General features: G+C 45.7%; 1 protein-coding gene across 5 annotated transcripts in view; it reads left to right on the top strand.

Annotated features, from left to right (window-relative positions):
• Positions 1–15,361, top strand: part of NCKAP1 (NCK associated protein 1) — a 165,215-nt gene that overhangs the window by 101,458 nt on the left and 48,396 nt on the right. For 3 of the 5 annotated variants that reach the window (XM_038751736.1, XM_038751733.1, XM_038751732.1), the window contains exons 2-3: positions 8,337–8,354; positions 9,820–9,930. In XM_038751736.1, coding sequence (XP_038607664.1) covers positions 8,337–8,354; positions 9,820–9,930 — 129 coding nt within the window. The remainder of the gene's footprint in view (positions 1–8,336; positions 8,355–9,819; positions 9,931–15,361) is intronic. The other 2 variants (XM_038751735.1, XM_038751734.1) reach the window with 1 other exon arrangement.

Raw genomic sequence — 15,361 nt, 5'->3', positions numbered from 1 at the left:
CCCCCAAGCCCCAACCCCTTCTGTCATTTGATTTTCTGTCCCCCCGGCCCCAGATCTCCCATTCCCCCCCCCTTCAGAAATAAAGTGTTGTTCTTCAAGGGTTTGGTGGTTATCTATTTATTTAAGCCCCAGAACTTTGGCCACCCTCCCTGCCCATTTCCTTGCTACTTCTCCTGGTGGATCCTCTAGTCTGGATGCTCATCGTGGGCGGGGCCCGCATCTAATAATGGCATTTATTAAGCGCTTACTATGTGCAAAGCACTGTTCTAAGCGCTGGGAAGGTTACAAAGTGATCAGGTTGTCCCACAGGGGGCTCACAGTCTTAATCCCCATTTTACAAATGAGGTAACTGAGGCCCAGAGAAGTGAAGTGACTTGCCCAAAGTCACACAGCTGACAACTGGCGGAGCCGGGATTTGAACCCATGACCTCTGACTCCAAAGCCCGGGCTCTTTCCGCTGAGCCACGCTGCTTCACTGCGTCTACCAACTCTTGTATCGTCGTCTCCTGAGCCCTTAGTACAGGGCTCCTCAGTAAACGCCCCATAAATAATAATAATAATAATTGTGGTATTTAAGTGGTTCCTATGTGCCACGCTCTGGGGTGGATCCGAGCATTCAGGTTGGACACAGCCCCTGTCCCACATGGGCTCCCAGTAGTAATCCTCATTTTACAGATGAGGTAACTGAGGCCCAGTGAAGTGACTTGCCCAAGGCTGCACAGCAGGCAAGTGGCAGAGACAGGATTAGAACCCACGACCTTCGGGCTCCCAGGCCTGTTCTCTATCCACTACGCTAGGCTGCTTCCCTAGTGAGGATGATCCTAAACCGAATGCATCTCGCTGAACTACTCGTCTTGCCTCCTAAACCCCCTGTTAACTCTCTCAGCTGGGACAACGTGTCTCCCCCTCCTAGACTGTGAGCCCGCTGTTGGGTAGGGACCGTCTCTATATGTTGCCAACTTGTGCTTCCCAAGCGCTTAGTACAGTGCTCTGCACACAGTAAGCGCTCACTAAATACGATTGAATGAATGAATGACAACATCAGTTCATTTCATCATCACAGTCCCCGTCCCACAAGCCCGTATCCTCGGTGTCTTTAGTGTTTCATCCCCATCTTTCAACTTCTTGGCTAGTGCGTTTGTAGCAGCCCCCTCAGTGGTCTCCTTGCCCTTCAGTCAATCAGTCGGTGGTATTTACTGAGCACTTACTATGTGCAGAACACCATACGAAGTACACTGTACTAATCAGCTCGCCCCCATTCGACCTCTCTTCCTTGATCTACTATAGCCCACTCCACTCCTCCTAGCACCAGTTTATTCACTGTGCCTCCATCTCCTTCCCTTTCTCATTCATTCATTCAGTCCTATTTATTGAGTGCTTACTGTCAGAGGTCCTGGGTTCAATTCCCCGCTCCGCCAATTGTCAGCTGGGTGACTTTGGGCAGGTCACTTCACTTCTCTGGGCCTCAGTCACCTCATCTGTAAAATGGGGATTAAGACTGTGAGCCCCCCGTAGGACAACCTCATCACCTTGGAATCTCCCCAGCGCTTAGAACGGCGCTTTGCACATAGTAAGCGCTTAATAAATGCCATTATTATTATTATTACTACAGCACTTAGAACTGTGCTTTGCACATAGTAAGCTCTTAATAAATGCCATTATTATTATTATTATTATTATTACTACTAAGGGCTTGGGAAGGACAAGTCGGCAACAGATAAAGACGGTCCCTACCCAACAACGGTCTCGCTCCCTCCCGCTCTGTATAAGCCAGCACACCACTCTCTCTACCTTCAAAGCATTCCCAAGGTCACATCTCCTCCAAGAGGCCTTTCCCGACGAAGCCCTCGTTTCCCTTTCGCTCTCCCTTCTGCGCCTCTTCCGCACTTGGATCTGGGACCTTTGGACATTGGATAGTCTCCCCACCCGCAACCCCACAGCGCCTATGTACACATCTTTAAATTGCATATTATAAATTACCTATTCACATTGATGTCTGTCTCTCCCTCTAGACTGTGAGGTTTTTATGGGCAGGGAACCTGTCTGTTAATTCTGTTGTAGTGTGCTTCCCTAAGCGCTTAGTACGGTGCTCTGCACATAGTTAAGCGCTCGGTAAATACCATTGATCGATTAAGTGCTTGGGAGAGTAAAATACAAGAGAGTTGGTAGACACGTTCTCTGCCCACATGAAGCTTATGGCTTAGAGAGTTATAATAATGATGGTATTTATTAAGTGCTTACAATGACAAGCAGCGTGGCTTATTGGAAAGAGCACGGGCTTGAGAGAGGTCGTGGGTTCTAATTCCGGCTCCTCCACTTGTCAGCTGTGTGACTTTGGGCAAGTCATTTGCCTTCTCTGTGCCTCAGTGACCTCATTTGTAAAATGGGGATTAAGACCGTGAGCCCCTTTTAGGACACCCTGACTGCCTTGTAACCTCCCCAGCGCCTAGAACAGTGCTCTGCACATAGTAAGCGCTTAATAAATGCCATTATTATTATTATTCTCTGTGCCTCAGTTACCTCATTTGTAAAATGGGGATTAAGACCGTGAGCCCCTTTTGGGACACCCTGACTGCCTTGTAACCTCCCCAGCGCCTAGAACAGTGCTCTGCACATAGTAAGCGCTTAATAAATGCCATTATTATCATTATTCTCTGTGCCTCAGTTACCTCATCTGTCAAATGTAACACATACCGTCATTATTATTACTGAGGTACTAATAAACGGAATGCCCTGGAGTTCAGCAAAAGGGGAAAGAAAGAACAGAAGGCACAATCCTCAAACAGATTAAAGAGTGCCTGAGTGATCTTAGCATTCACTCTACAATAAACCTCCTGTCAGAAAGCGCTCAAAGACGCTGCGCTCTGACGGTACAGCTGTTCTCTGCCTCGGCCGGGTCTCGCCCCAGCGTCTCTCCGGCCGCCCGCCTCCGTGAGGATTTTCGTTTCCGCGATCGTGCCCACGGTTTCCCGGTGACCGTTTCTCTCCCCGACCGGGGCCCCGGACGGGCCGAGGGTCCCGGCCCCGGCCTGGTCAAGAGCGAACTCCCACGGTGGGGAACGGGGCTGGGCCGGTGCGTGTGTCGTGGAAGGAGGAGGGAGCAAAAATTGGGCACTTACGCTCTGAACTTTTACTCTAATGATAATAATAACAGCCAGTCGGATTCATGGACAGCTTATTGTGGACAGAGCACCGTGCTGAGTCCCGTAGGACGGAGTTGGGAGGCGCAACCTCTGTCCATCCGGAGCGTCCTGTCCGAGACGGGCATTCCGATGAATCATAAGTAGGTAGATTAAATCCTGTGGGACTGAGGGGGTGGTGAGTGTTAAGCACTCGAGAGTAGAGAGCCAAGGGCATAGGTGACAGAAGGGAAGGGGAAGTAGGGGAAGTGAGAGGTTAGTTGGGAGGAGGTGCGGATTTTAAAAAAGTCTCGAAGGAGGGGAGAGGGATGGTCTGTCAGATCATCATCATCAATCGTATTTATTGAGCGCTTACTATGTGCAGAGCACCGTACTGAGCGCTTGGGAAGTACAAATTGGCAACGTAAAGAGACAGTCCCTACCCAACAGTGGGCTCACAGTCTAAAAGGGGGAGACAAACCAAACATACTAACAAAATAAAATAAATCGAATAGATGGGATGGGAAGGGGGAGGGCCCGTTTACTTGTTTCGATGTCTGTCTCCCCTCTTCTAGACTGTGAGGCCATTGTGGGCAGGGATTATCTCTATTTGTTGCTGAATTGTGCTATCCGAGCGCTTAATACAGTGCTCTGCACACAGCGAGCGCTCAATAAATGCGATTGAATGAATGAATGAACATGGGTGAGGGGTCGGCGGCGACATAGACGGCGGGCTCCAGGAGCAGTGGGTAGGGTTGATGTCAGGGTTTGTCATCTTTTACCTGACTTCAGTCTACTCTTTTTTTTTCAATTGTATTAAGTGCTTACTATGTGACAGGCAACCGAGGGAATGCAAATATCTACAAGTATTCATTTTCAAACATAGAGCAAACTCTCCTGAATCCAGAATGTTGGAGAATGAGTCCAGTTAGAGGGAAAGTTTTGCCCATCAGTGGCATGGGTTGAGCACCTACTAAGCACTGGACTAAGCGCTTAGCAGCTGTTAGGGCTCTCACACTCTCTAATGTGATGGGGAAGCAGCATCGTGTATGGCTAGAGTCCGGGCCTAGAAGGAAATGAGTTCTAATCCTGGCTCCGCCACTTGTCTGCTGTGTGGCCTTGGACAAGTCACTTCATTCGTTCAGTCGTATTTATTGAGCGCTTACTGTGTGCAGAGCACTTCACCTCTCTGGGCCTCAGTTACCTCTTCTGGAAAATGGGGATTGAGACTGTGAGCCGGGACAGGGACTGTGTCCAACCCGATTTGCTTGTATCCACCCCAGGGTTTAGCACAGTGCCTGGCACGTTGTATGTCGTCTGTTTTGGCAGGTGGCTCTGGCCAGACACTTTTTTGAGCCACGCCGGGCCGACGGTCCCTTGGGAAATGGCCCCGCTTGCAAGTGGGAAGTATCACTGTGAAGGATGGGCTTGGGATTTAGCTCGCAGTGATTGGGAGGAGAGTAAGTACGGCGGGAAGTTGCCTGTGGATTATGACAGTTCAGCTGTCCGGCTGACTGCGAGAAGTTCATCCTTAAGCTTTCTCTCAGGATATGGGCGCCTTTATATTTTAAAACGTCTATTCATGGAGAATCCTTTCAAGCCCTGGACAAAGGAATTCATTCAATCGTATTTATTGCGCGCTCACTGGATGCAGAGCGCTGTACTAAGTGAGAAGCAGCGTGGCTCAGTGGAAAGAGCCCGGGCTTGGGAGTCAGAGGTCATGGGTTCTAATCCAGGCTCCACCACTTGTCACCTGTGTGACCTGGGGCAAGTCACTTCACTTCTCTGTGCCTCAGTTCCCTCTTCTGTAAAATGGGCATTAAGACTGTAAGCCCCATGTGGGACAATCTGACTACCTTATATCCCCCCCAGCGCTTAGAACAGTGCGTTGCACATAGTAAGCGCTTAACAAATGCCATTATTATTATTGCTAACAAATACCACAATTATTATTATTATGTTGTAGAACTCACTGATCCCAGTGTCACAGATGGGCACACAAAGCCCTTTCTTCCGTTAGCATGGCATGCTGTAATCAAATAGGTTTGTGTGGTAGCTTCCCTAGTTCTCCAACTTCCTTTTTCGTCAAAGCAAAAAGAGAAAACGTTTTGTGCCCCACTTCCCCACCAGGTCCTGCTGATCTAGAATAGCCCAGGTCCTGCTGATCTAGAATAACCCATTCTGAAGTGGGATGAGCTACCCTTAAACATCAGTGATTTAGCAGAAATAGCATTTATCAGGAAGGAGTTCTCACTCCTGCTACACGACGACAATCCTGTCATTATTTTTATCGGTAATAGTGGTAATGGAATTTGTTAGGAACTTACTCTGTGTCAAACATACTCTGTGTCAAATATACTCTGTTTATATTTATATAAAAATAAATATGCTATATTATTTTTATCGGTAATAGTAGTAATGGAATTTGTTAGGAACTAACTCTGTGTCAAACATTTTCCGAGCGCTGGTGTTGTCGGGTAAATCAGGTTGAACACAGTCCCTGTCCCACATGGGGCTCACACAGTATAGGAATGGGAACAAGTATTTTCTTTTTTTACTGGTAATTCTGAAGGGCTTTACTATATGTCAAGCGCTTTTCCGAACACTGGGATAGATACTAATCAATCAGGTCTGACACTCCCTGTCCCACATGGGGCACATAGTCTAAGCAGAATGGAAAGCAGGTTTTGAATCCCCATTTTACAGGTGAGGAAACTGAGGCCCAGAGAAGTTTAGTGACTTGCCCAAGGTTCCACGGCAGGCAGGTGGCTGAGCCAGGATTAGAACCCAGGTGCTGTGATTCCCAGGTGTGTGCTATTTCCACAAGCTCGTGCCAATTCCCATTCCTTCCCTTCCCTTCACTGCTGGGTGCTTTTCCCTGGCTCAGCTGTGGGTCACTTGCCTTCCCCTCTTCCTCCTTCCTCATCCTCCCATCATCTCATTTCTTCAGCGTTGATTAATAGTGGTATTTTAAGCACCTACTAGGTGCCAGACACTGTACGAAGCGCTGGGGGTACATGCAAGATCATCAGATTGGACACCGTCCCTGTCCCACACTAGTAGTCTCAACCCCCCATTTTAAAAGTGAGGGAACTGAGGCACAGAGAAGTGAAGTGACTTGCCCAAGGTCATACAGCAGACATGCAGCGGAGCCGCCTTTAGAACCCAGATCATTCCGACACCCAGGCCCGTGCTCTCTCCACCAAGCCACACTACTTCTGTTCATTTTTGTATTTAATACTAACCTTCCCAGGGAGGGTTGGAAATGTGGCTGTGGAGAAGTTGCATGGACAGGTTGAGCACACTAAAAAGCGTTAAAGAAGCGACAGCACACTCTAAATGAAGGCGAAAACAGTCATTAAAGTACATACCAAGTTTAAATAAAATGAAGTTGTGTCTCTGTGAGTCTGGTTACAGGCATAACGGTCATGAAATCATTTTCCTTGTATTGGCATTTTTCAATAGCTGATTGAGATAACTTGATTTAAGCAAGGGGAATACTTTGGAATCGGAGTGGAAAGGCATCGTGCATCTAGACTGTGAACTTGCTGTGGGCAGGAATGTGTCTGTTGTTATAGTGTACTCTCCCAAGCGCTTAGTACAGTGCTTTGCCCACAGGAAGCGCTCAGTAAATGCAATTGATTGATTGATCGATTAGGGCTCCGCGTGGACTGAGATTTCACAGTCCATCCCTGTGGGCCCGGGGCCGAGCTGGGCGGCGATGTGTTTCTAAGACGGTGCGTGGGGTGTAAGCGAGCAAAGTGAGAGGCATCATGGCCTAGTGGCTAGAGGAGGGGCCTGGGGTTCTAATCCCACCTCTGAAACGCGTCTGCTGGGTGACCTTGGGCAAGTCACTTCACTTCTCTGGGCTTCTCTCATCTGCTAAATGGAGAGTCATTCATTCAATCATATTTTTTGAGCGCTTACCGTGTGCAGAGCAGTGTCCTGAGTGCTTGGGAGAGTACAACAATAAACAGACACATTCCCTTCCCACAACGAGCTTACAGTCTAGGGGACTGTACAGTCTACAGTCTAGACTGTGAGCCTCATGTAGGACAGGGACTGTTTTGTTTTGTCGTCTGTCTCCCCCTTCTAGACTGTGAGCCCGTTGTTGGGTAGGGACCGTCTCTATATGCTGCCAGCTTGTACTTCCCAAGCGCTTACTACAGTGCTCTGCACACAGTAAGTGCTCAATAAATACGATTAAATGAATCCACCCCAGCACTTAGTACAGTGCCTGGCACATAGGAAGCACTTAACAAATACCACAATTATTGTTATTATGGCACTTGGTTTTAGGAGTTTTAACACTGTTACAGTGCCCGTTGTTGGGTAGGGACTGTCTCTATAGATGTTGCCAACTTGTACTTCCCAAGCGCTTAGTACAGTGCTCTGCACACAGTAAGCGCTCAATAAATATGATTGAAGGAGTGAATGAATGAACAGGTTTTGTTTTAGGAGTTTTTAACACTGTTACAGTGTAACAGGTTTTAACACTGAAACAGTCGTGCGTGTGTCGGTGCCCGCCGGTGCCTTATGCTACCAATTTGTACTTCCCAAGCTCTTAGTACAGTGCTCTGCACACAGTAAGCGCTCAATAAGTACGATTGATGATGATCCCCACCCCCAGATTGTGGCGGCGTTCAGGCTCCTGAACCTGATTTGGCTTCGGTTCACATCAGGTCACCCGGCGTGCTTGCTACCTAAGCCCCCCCGCCCCCCAAGGCAGAGCACCCCTCTAATATATGGGGCGTTCACTCAGAGAGGCTTCGTTTCCAGTAAGAGGTATCAAATAAGAATTACCCAGTGACTGTGCGTTTTTCTCCTTGCCTTGCGTTTCTTTTTCAGGTATGTAAAACTTAATCGATAGCCTCTCTCCCGTTCTCACAGACGCACGTCCTAGGGACACCGCCTTCCGTTCCTTCCCAAACTGGATTTAGAAAACACTGGAAAGACTAAGACACGCCAGCCTACTGACGTTCTCAGACGATCCCCTTACTGGTGTCGGCCTGTTAGGTCTAGAATGAACGTGCGCGGAAAATTTACATCGATGCCGGTTGTCCGTTAGACCCTTTCGCGGTAATCGTCGCAGCCTCGGTCTTGTATTGATGTCACTAGACCTCAGTCGTTCGCAGCCGAAACGGAACAGTTGTCAAGCGTTTGAGAATCTTTGTTGATGTGTAATTTTCTCTCTCTTTGTTACAATGCTTTCCCCAGCAAGGACAAGTCTGGAAGGTTTGCAAAGCTTTTCACCTTCCCTCTACCCGCTTGCCCGCTTTCAGATCAGTTTCATGTTTCATGACTTCTCTCTCTGTGATCCACAACACAGGCCTAGGAATCCACCAAGACAAATACAGTAGAGTCGAAACTGTAGAATTCCTTACCCGTAGCATGCGGGCCGTCACTTGGAGGCCACCCTGGATTTAGAGCCTTCTTTTCAAACCCGCTGGGAGCTTGAAATTCAATAAAGCATATTAAGCGACATACAATTTAGGCAGGAATAGTCTATCGTAGAAATAATCCCAAGTGGCCAAACCTCTAAGTCCATTTTGGAGAAATTTGTGGCAAAGCATTTTTCAAGATTCTCATTTTAGCCTGTTTCCAATAGCTCAGCATCACAGTTTTTTTTTTTTTTTAAAAGGAGGAGTCACTAGAGGAAAATAGCTCACATGACATTACTTGCGGGAGTCAGCTTTTTGGCCACAGGGAATGATCAATGGAGGCAGCATGGCCTAGTGGAAAGATCGTGGGACTGGGAGTCTGAGGACCTGGGTTCTAATCCCGACTGTGTGACCTTGAGCAAGTCACTTAACTTCTGTGCCTCAGTTGCCTCATCTGTAAGACACCGAGGTCAGCCCCAAGTGGGACAGTGGACTGCGTCCAACCCGGTTGGCTTGTATCTACCCCAGCGCTTAATCCAGTGACTGGCACCTAGTGAACGCCTAAAAAAGACCATTTAAAAGAAAAAAAATTAGTGCTGATGTGGTCAAATTCCAGCATTTTCCTGTGGGCTGAAGTAGAATTTTGAAACGCAAATTTGAAGATATAGGGTAATCTAATCTATAGGATGGAAGGAAAAGGCAACATTATTTTAGCGTGTACTTCCACCTCTGACAGGATAGCCATTGCTAACTCCTGCTGCTTCAGAGCATGCATATTTTAGCAGTATAAACAACATTAAAAAAGAAACACACACATACAGTAGTTTAAAACTGGTTTAAAGGCAAAAATTCTCCTGAAGAGAAGCAGTTTAAACAACGATGGTTTTATTTGGCTTCACATAGAGATCATTAAATATTAAACACGATCAGTAATCTACAGATGATGACATGATTGTATTATCTAACAGTTTATTAGCCTCAGGTGAATACAATCCTACCTCAAACCATGCATAGAAGTAAAATATCTTTTTCTTTTTTTAGGATTGAGCTTTTCCCCTCACTGCTGCTCTGCGCTAACTGCTTTAAAACTTCCCATGCATTTTTTTTTTCAGTCGGAGAACATCTTTGTACTGTCTCCCATTGCATATTCCAGCTGTGACAATCCCTGCACTTTGCCTATTCATTTTTTTTATCACCTTGCTCACTTAAAGAAAAATAATAAATAACCTTCTGGTTTTTGATTGCAGATTTGCTACAGTTATTTGGCTTCAGACGATTCCTGAATTTCAAATTTCTTTTTCATGACTGTTTTTTTGTAGGCATGTGGAGACCCCAAAGCGAAACCATCCTATCTCATCGACAAAAACCTGGAATCTGCTGTGAAATTCATAGTCCGAAAATTTCCAGCGGTAGAGACGCGCAACAACAATGTAAGTAACCCACCTGGCTTTAAATGTTTGACTTGATGCATCCTTATCAAGAAAAAGAACTGTAACAAGAGTTTCAGTTGGTATTAACGCAATAGGTTTTCTCTCGTTAGACCGGCTATTTTATCCTTCCATGTCTGCAGTTTTTAATTTATGGGCATACAGTTCTTTAGAGTCAGGGCCTGTGTCTGTGACATCTTCTTTTGGAGGGAGAACATTTTGAGCAGATTAACTTATTGTATCGCAACAAAGGGACCAAATTTCTTTTTTTTTCTCCCCTCCAAGTAGGAATGAGAGGGTGGCTAATAAATCAGCACTTGAATTGCTTTTGACCCCCTCATGCTTAGCGTGCACACTTCCTTGAAGAATTTTTAGAAGACAACTGCTGTGCCTCATTTGAGTATTTTCATGCTATCCAAATGTTAGATTCAAAAAATATATTTATAACAGTCCTTTTTGGGGGGTTGGGGGCCGGGGGGATGTGTAGATGTAAACCTTGAATTTCCCAAGTAATTTAGTAGTCAATCACTGATGGAAAATCAGTCTCGGCAATTGGACTCATCATTGCTTGCTATTGTCAAGTTTACTTTGGGGGCATCAGTTATGATTCTAGATGTGCTAATCATATTCTGAGTCTTTTTCGTAGCATTTTGGAAGCTGGTCTCGCTGTCATTTCACTTTGTGTGTCATGGTAATAAGGTGGAATCAGCACTCCTATTGCTGCCTAGCTGGAGTGCGGTTTTGAGCCACTCTTGAGCATAAAACTGACTTGGTGATTCAGAGAGAGAATAATGAAATTTGCTTCCCTGTTTTATATCTCCATGTGTCCCATCTAAAATTTCTCCGCCTTCACATCATTCTGCAGGTTTGCTCATTTTACTTTAATCCCTCTTCCCTTGCTTCCATGTTCCAAGTCCTATCCCTACTGGGCCTTTATCTCTTCTGGGACCGGATCTTTTCCTTACTCTCCTCCTTACGCTCCCGTTTCCCCATCTTCAAACTGTCTCATCCCTTGAAATGAGAAGCTCCCTCCCCCTACCTCCTAATCCCATCTCTTCATTGTAGTATTCCCTCCGCATTGATCACTCGCCACGTAAGGCTGTTAGCTTTTCGGCTTACTTGGTTTGTGTTTGGCTTAGTTGGTTTGAGCTATTACTCATAGCACTCGCTCCTCCAAAGCTGTCATATGAAGCCTTCTTGCCTTTCATTATTTTGAGCCAGAAAGGACTCGTTGAGCGCTGACGGTGTGCAGAGCACCGTACTGAGCGTTTGGGAGAGTACAGTAGAACAGAGTTGCTTGACACGTTCCCTGCCCACAAGGAGTTTACAGTCGTAGAGGGCCATTCTTCCAGTTATCCAGTGCCGAGACGATGCCGGAGGTGGTGTCTAGTGACTTTCTGGAGCCCGGGAGTCAGAAGGACCTCGGTTTTAATCCCTCTCTGCCATATCTGCAGTGTAACCTTGGGTGAGTCACTTCACCCCTCTGGGCCTCAATTCCTTCGTCTGTAAAATGAGGATGAAGACTCTGAGCCCCATCTGGGCTAATGGACTGTGTCCAACCTGATTACCTTGAATCTGCCTCAGTGCTTAGAACAGTGCCTGGCGCAGAGTAAGCGCTTCACAAATACCATAAAAGGAAATAAAAAAACGGTTCTCCCTCTGCCCTTTCTCTTGCTGCCAAAATTGCCACAGCTTGGAAGTTGTGCCTGGTGTATATAAAGACTTGAAGGGACCGCAATGGTTGTTGGGCAGGAGATGTGGCAGGGGGGAGAGGGATTAGGGTACGCCCCACCTCCGATTTGGTGTTTCCAGTGATTGCCCCCCAAGGCCTCCCTAATTGTGACTTCCTTTCTGCTTTGTTGCAATGACACTCCCACTCTAGCCCGTAAGCTCATTATGGGCAGGCAGCGCGTTTGCTAATTCTGTTGGATTGGACTCTCCCAAGAGCTTAGTATAGTGTTCTGCACATAGTGCTCAATAAATACCGCTGATTGATAGGTTGACGCCAATCTGTCAATCGCAGAGAAGCAGCGTGGCTCAGTGGAAAGAGCCCGGGCTTTGGAGTCAGAGGTCATGGGTTCAAATCCCGGCTCCGCCACTTAGCTGTGTGACTTTGGGCAAGTCACTTAACTTCTCTGGGCCTCAGTGACCTCATCTGTAAAATGGGGATAAAGACTGTGAGCCCCCCGTGGGACAACCTGATCACCTTGTAACCTCCCCAGCGCTTAGAACAGTGCTTTGCACATAGTAAGCACTTAATAAATGCCATTATTATTATTATTATTATTATTATTATTACCACATCGAAAGGCGGCAGAAAGGTAATTCCCCAAAAGCATACGCATTGTAGATTGGGCTCCTGCTCAGTTTAAAGGGGGATTATTCCCTTTTCTCCATAAATAAATATTAAAGTAGAGCCCCCCCCAAGAATAAAAAGCAAGCCGTTTTTCTCATTATTGGAGAGGTTTCCCTTCGAAGGAGAAGTATCCATTTCAGAGTTGCACCCTGTAAATTTGAAGATCAAATCTAGAGAAAAGCAGCTTAGTGTTTTACTTTGCCTATTTTGGAGCACTCATTGTAATAATATAATAATGGCATTTGTTAAGGGCTTACTATATGCGAAGCACTGTTCTAAGCGCGGGGGGAGATACAAGGTAATCAGGTTGTCCCATGTGGGACTCACAGTCTTTAATCCCCATTTTCCAGACGAGGGAACGGAGGCACAGAGAAGTTAAGTGACTTGCCCAAAGTCACACAGCTGATAAGTGCCGGAGCCGGGATTTGAACCCAAGACCTCTGACTCCCAAGCCCACATTCTTTCCACTGAGCCACGCTGCTTCTCGAGTTGTTTGGTCAGTAACAACAGAGTTCGTAGATGTGATCCCTGCCTACCCAGGAGCTTATTGACTAGGCAGATAGACATTGAAATAAACTCCAGTTAGGAGAAAAAAGAAGATTTGGACATTTGATATTCGCCTCAACCCCCAGCACTTAAACACATAGTGTTCCGTTATATTTTATAAATTACTATTCATTCTTATTAAATGTCTGTCTCCCCCTCTAGACTGTAAACTCATTTATGGGCAGGGAACACGTCTGCTAATTCTGTTGATTTGTAGTCTCCCAAGCGCTTAGTACAGTGCTCTCCACCTAGTATGTGCTTAATGAATACCATCGATTGGGAAATGGCAGGAATATAAGGATGTGTCCGTGAGTGCTCTCTTAGCGGAGATATCCTCTTAGCGGAGAAATGATTTTATTTCATTCCAATGAAAAATGATTAAACCACATTCAAAGCTGAGAAGGGCCAGGACTCATTGCAGCCTTAATTCCTAAACTCTTAGAGAGGCTTTGTTTCTCTATTGTTAGAAATAAAACATTGGGATCAGGGAAGCTAGGGATTTCCGAGCTGTCCCGGTATTTTGAGCGTGTTCTACGCACACACACAAATCAAATCATCTTTTGAAATATTAAAGAGGTGTCCACCTGGAGCAGTAGTTTAAATGGGCTTTGTTTTTTAAAGTCGTCAGTAAAGGAATTGCTGCTATTCCCCATTTTCTTGATTGAAAGAAATGTTTCGAAATCTTTCAGGTTTTTGTGTTAACAGGAGGCAACTCATTTTGGGGTAGAATTTTTTAGAAAAAGGTACCTTAATGTGAAAGCATTAAGCTCTTTAGAATGATCAAATAATAATGTGTTTCTCATGTATGTCAAGCCGTTTTTGGAATTCTACTACCTGCCAGCCTTAGTAAAAAAAAGAATGCCCACAATGTTTTCAAATTTTAACACATATCTTTATTTTTCTTTAACCAATAGACACATTAATTGTGTGCCAATTTCTCAGGGCTTCCTTAAACCTCTATCTCGAAATAGTTTCCAGGAACTTAATTTTGTGCGTTTATCTCTTCCAGCTTACTGTTATTGTCCTGCATTCGAATTGCTTTCTTTTACTAGGAATCATATGAGGTTCTGTTTTGTTGCACTCAGTTCAAGAATGCCCAGATAACCTTTGCCTCAGACATGCAAAAGAAAATGAAAGCCAGTGAGTTATTAATATTCTTCTTCCCCAGAGAAAAGTCTCTTATGTGTGGAAGATGGGTAGGGCTTAATATCAGACACTTGCAGGAGAATTTATTCGTACGAACGTCTCTGAATAGATTTGACATGGTGCGTTATAGACTGTAAGCTCGTTTCGGGCAGGAATTGTGTCTCCTTACTCTGTAGCACTGTATTCTGCCAAGCGCTCTGCACATAGTAAGCATTCACTAAATACCATTGGTGGTAATGTGTGGTCTCAAGCTGGCATTCGCTTAGTACAGTGCTCTGCACACAGTAAGCGCTCAATAAATACGTTTGAATGAATGAATTCCACCGAGCAGTCAGGGAAAAGTAGCCACACCAGTTGATCTGGGAGAAAAGGGGTGCCGCAGATAGCGTTCATTTCCTAAAGAACAAGCCTAGAATTTGGGGGTGCTTTTTGTTTGCGAGGCTTGAAATGTCTTTTCAACTGACTACTGTCCTTTTAGGCTCCCCCATAGGCCTTTGGGTCTTGTGATCCTTCGAGGAAACAGTTTTTCATGGGGGAGGAACCCCTAGAAAGGAAACTATTTGCAGTACTCTTGCTCAGAGGAAGGAGGGACTCAAGGAAATGGGTGAGGCTGCCTGGAACCAGTCAAATCTCCTTTTGTTTATGAGTAGGTGCACAGTTACGTGGAGCAAAGAGATGGTAAATTCCTTGTTTTTGAGAAGAACGTAGAGAAAGTAGCTAAAGGTGGAGACTGTAGGCTGTCATTCCTCTGACGTTCCCTGGCTTTGCTTCTCTGTGATTTCTGCCTTTCCTCGCCAATCCTTGCTTTTCCTCGATGTCGTTAATGATTTTGGTCTCTTAAAACTGTAGAGATTTGTATAAAAACATTGCAGTATCACACCTTGTAGGTGGCCAAATTTGAAACGGAGATCTGCCTGATCCGATCAAGTCATTTAAGGTCACCGAAGATCGGCCAGTAGAGATGAATGGGTATTTCATTTCTTCGGTTACTAAGGAGCACATTCTTAATGTAGAAGGGATTGTAGGCCCTGAATTAATCCTTTATGCCACATTCATCCCCAACGATGGCACTGCTGACAGCGTTACTTCCAAAACCACAGATCTTCCCCTCAGACACCAGTCGCGGGCAGAATGGGAACTTTTCGGGGCCCTGTACAAAATCGGGACTCCGGGGACAGAATTTAAAAGCAATCCACTATCTTTACGTCTTCACGCTTTATACTGCGTCTACCCCCATCTTTAAAAGCCACACGACATGGCGTGGTTTTGAAGTGGTTTGAAAATGTTTTGAAGAAAAGTGTATTTTTCTTTTTAAAATGCACTTTATTAGAGAAAACCAACAGGAAACAAAACCCAAAGGCCTAAGCCCCGCGCTTAGGGTACAGT

This window comes from Tachyglossus aculeatus, chromosome 9 (assembly GCF_015852505.1).
Source record: "Tachyglossus aculeatus isolate mTacAcu1 chromosome 9, mTacAcu1.pri, whole genome shotgun sequence".
NCBI lineage: Eukaryota > Metazoa > Chordata > Mammalia > Monotremata > Tachyglossidae > Tachyglossus > Tachyglossus aculeatus.
Note: the sequence above shows the minus strand (reverse complement) of the source record. Positions and strands in the feature narration are given on the sequence as shown.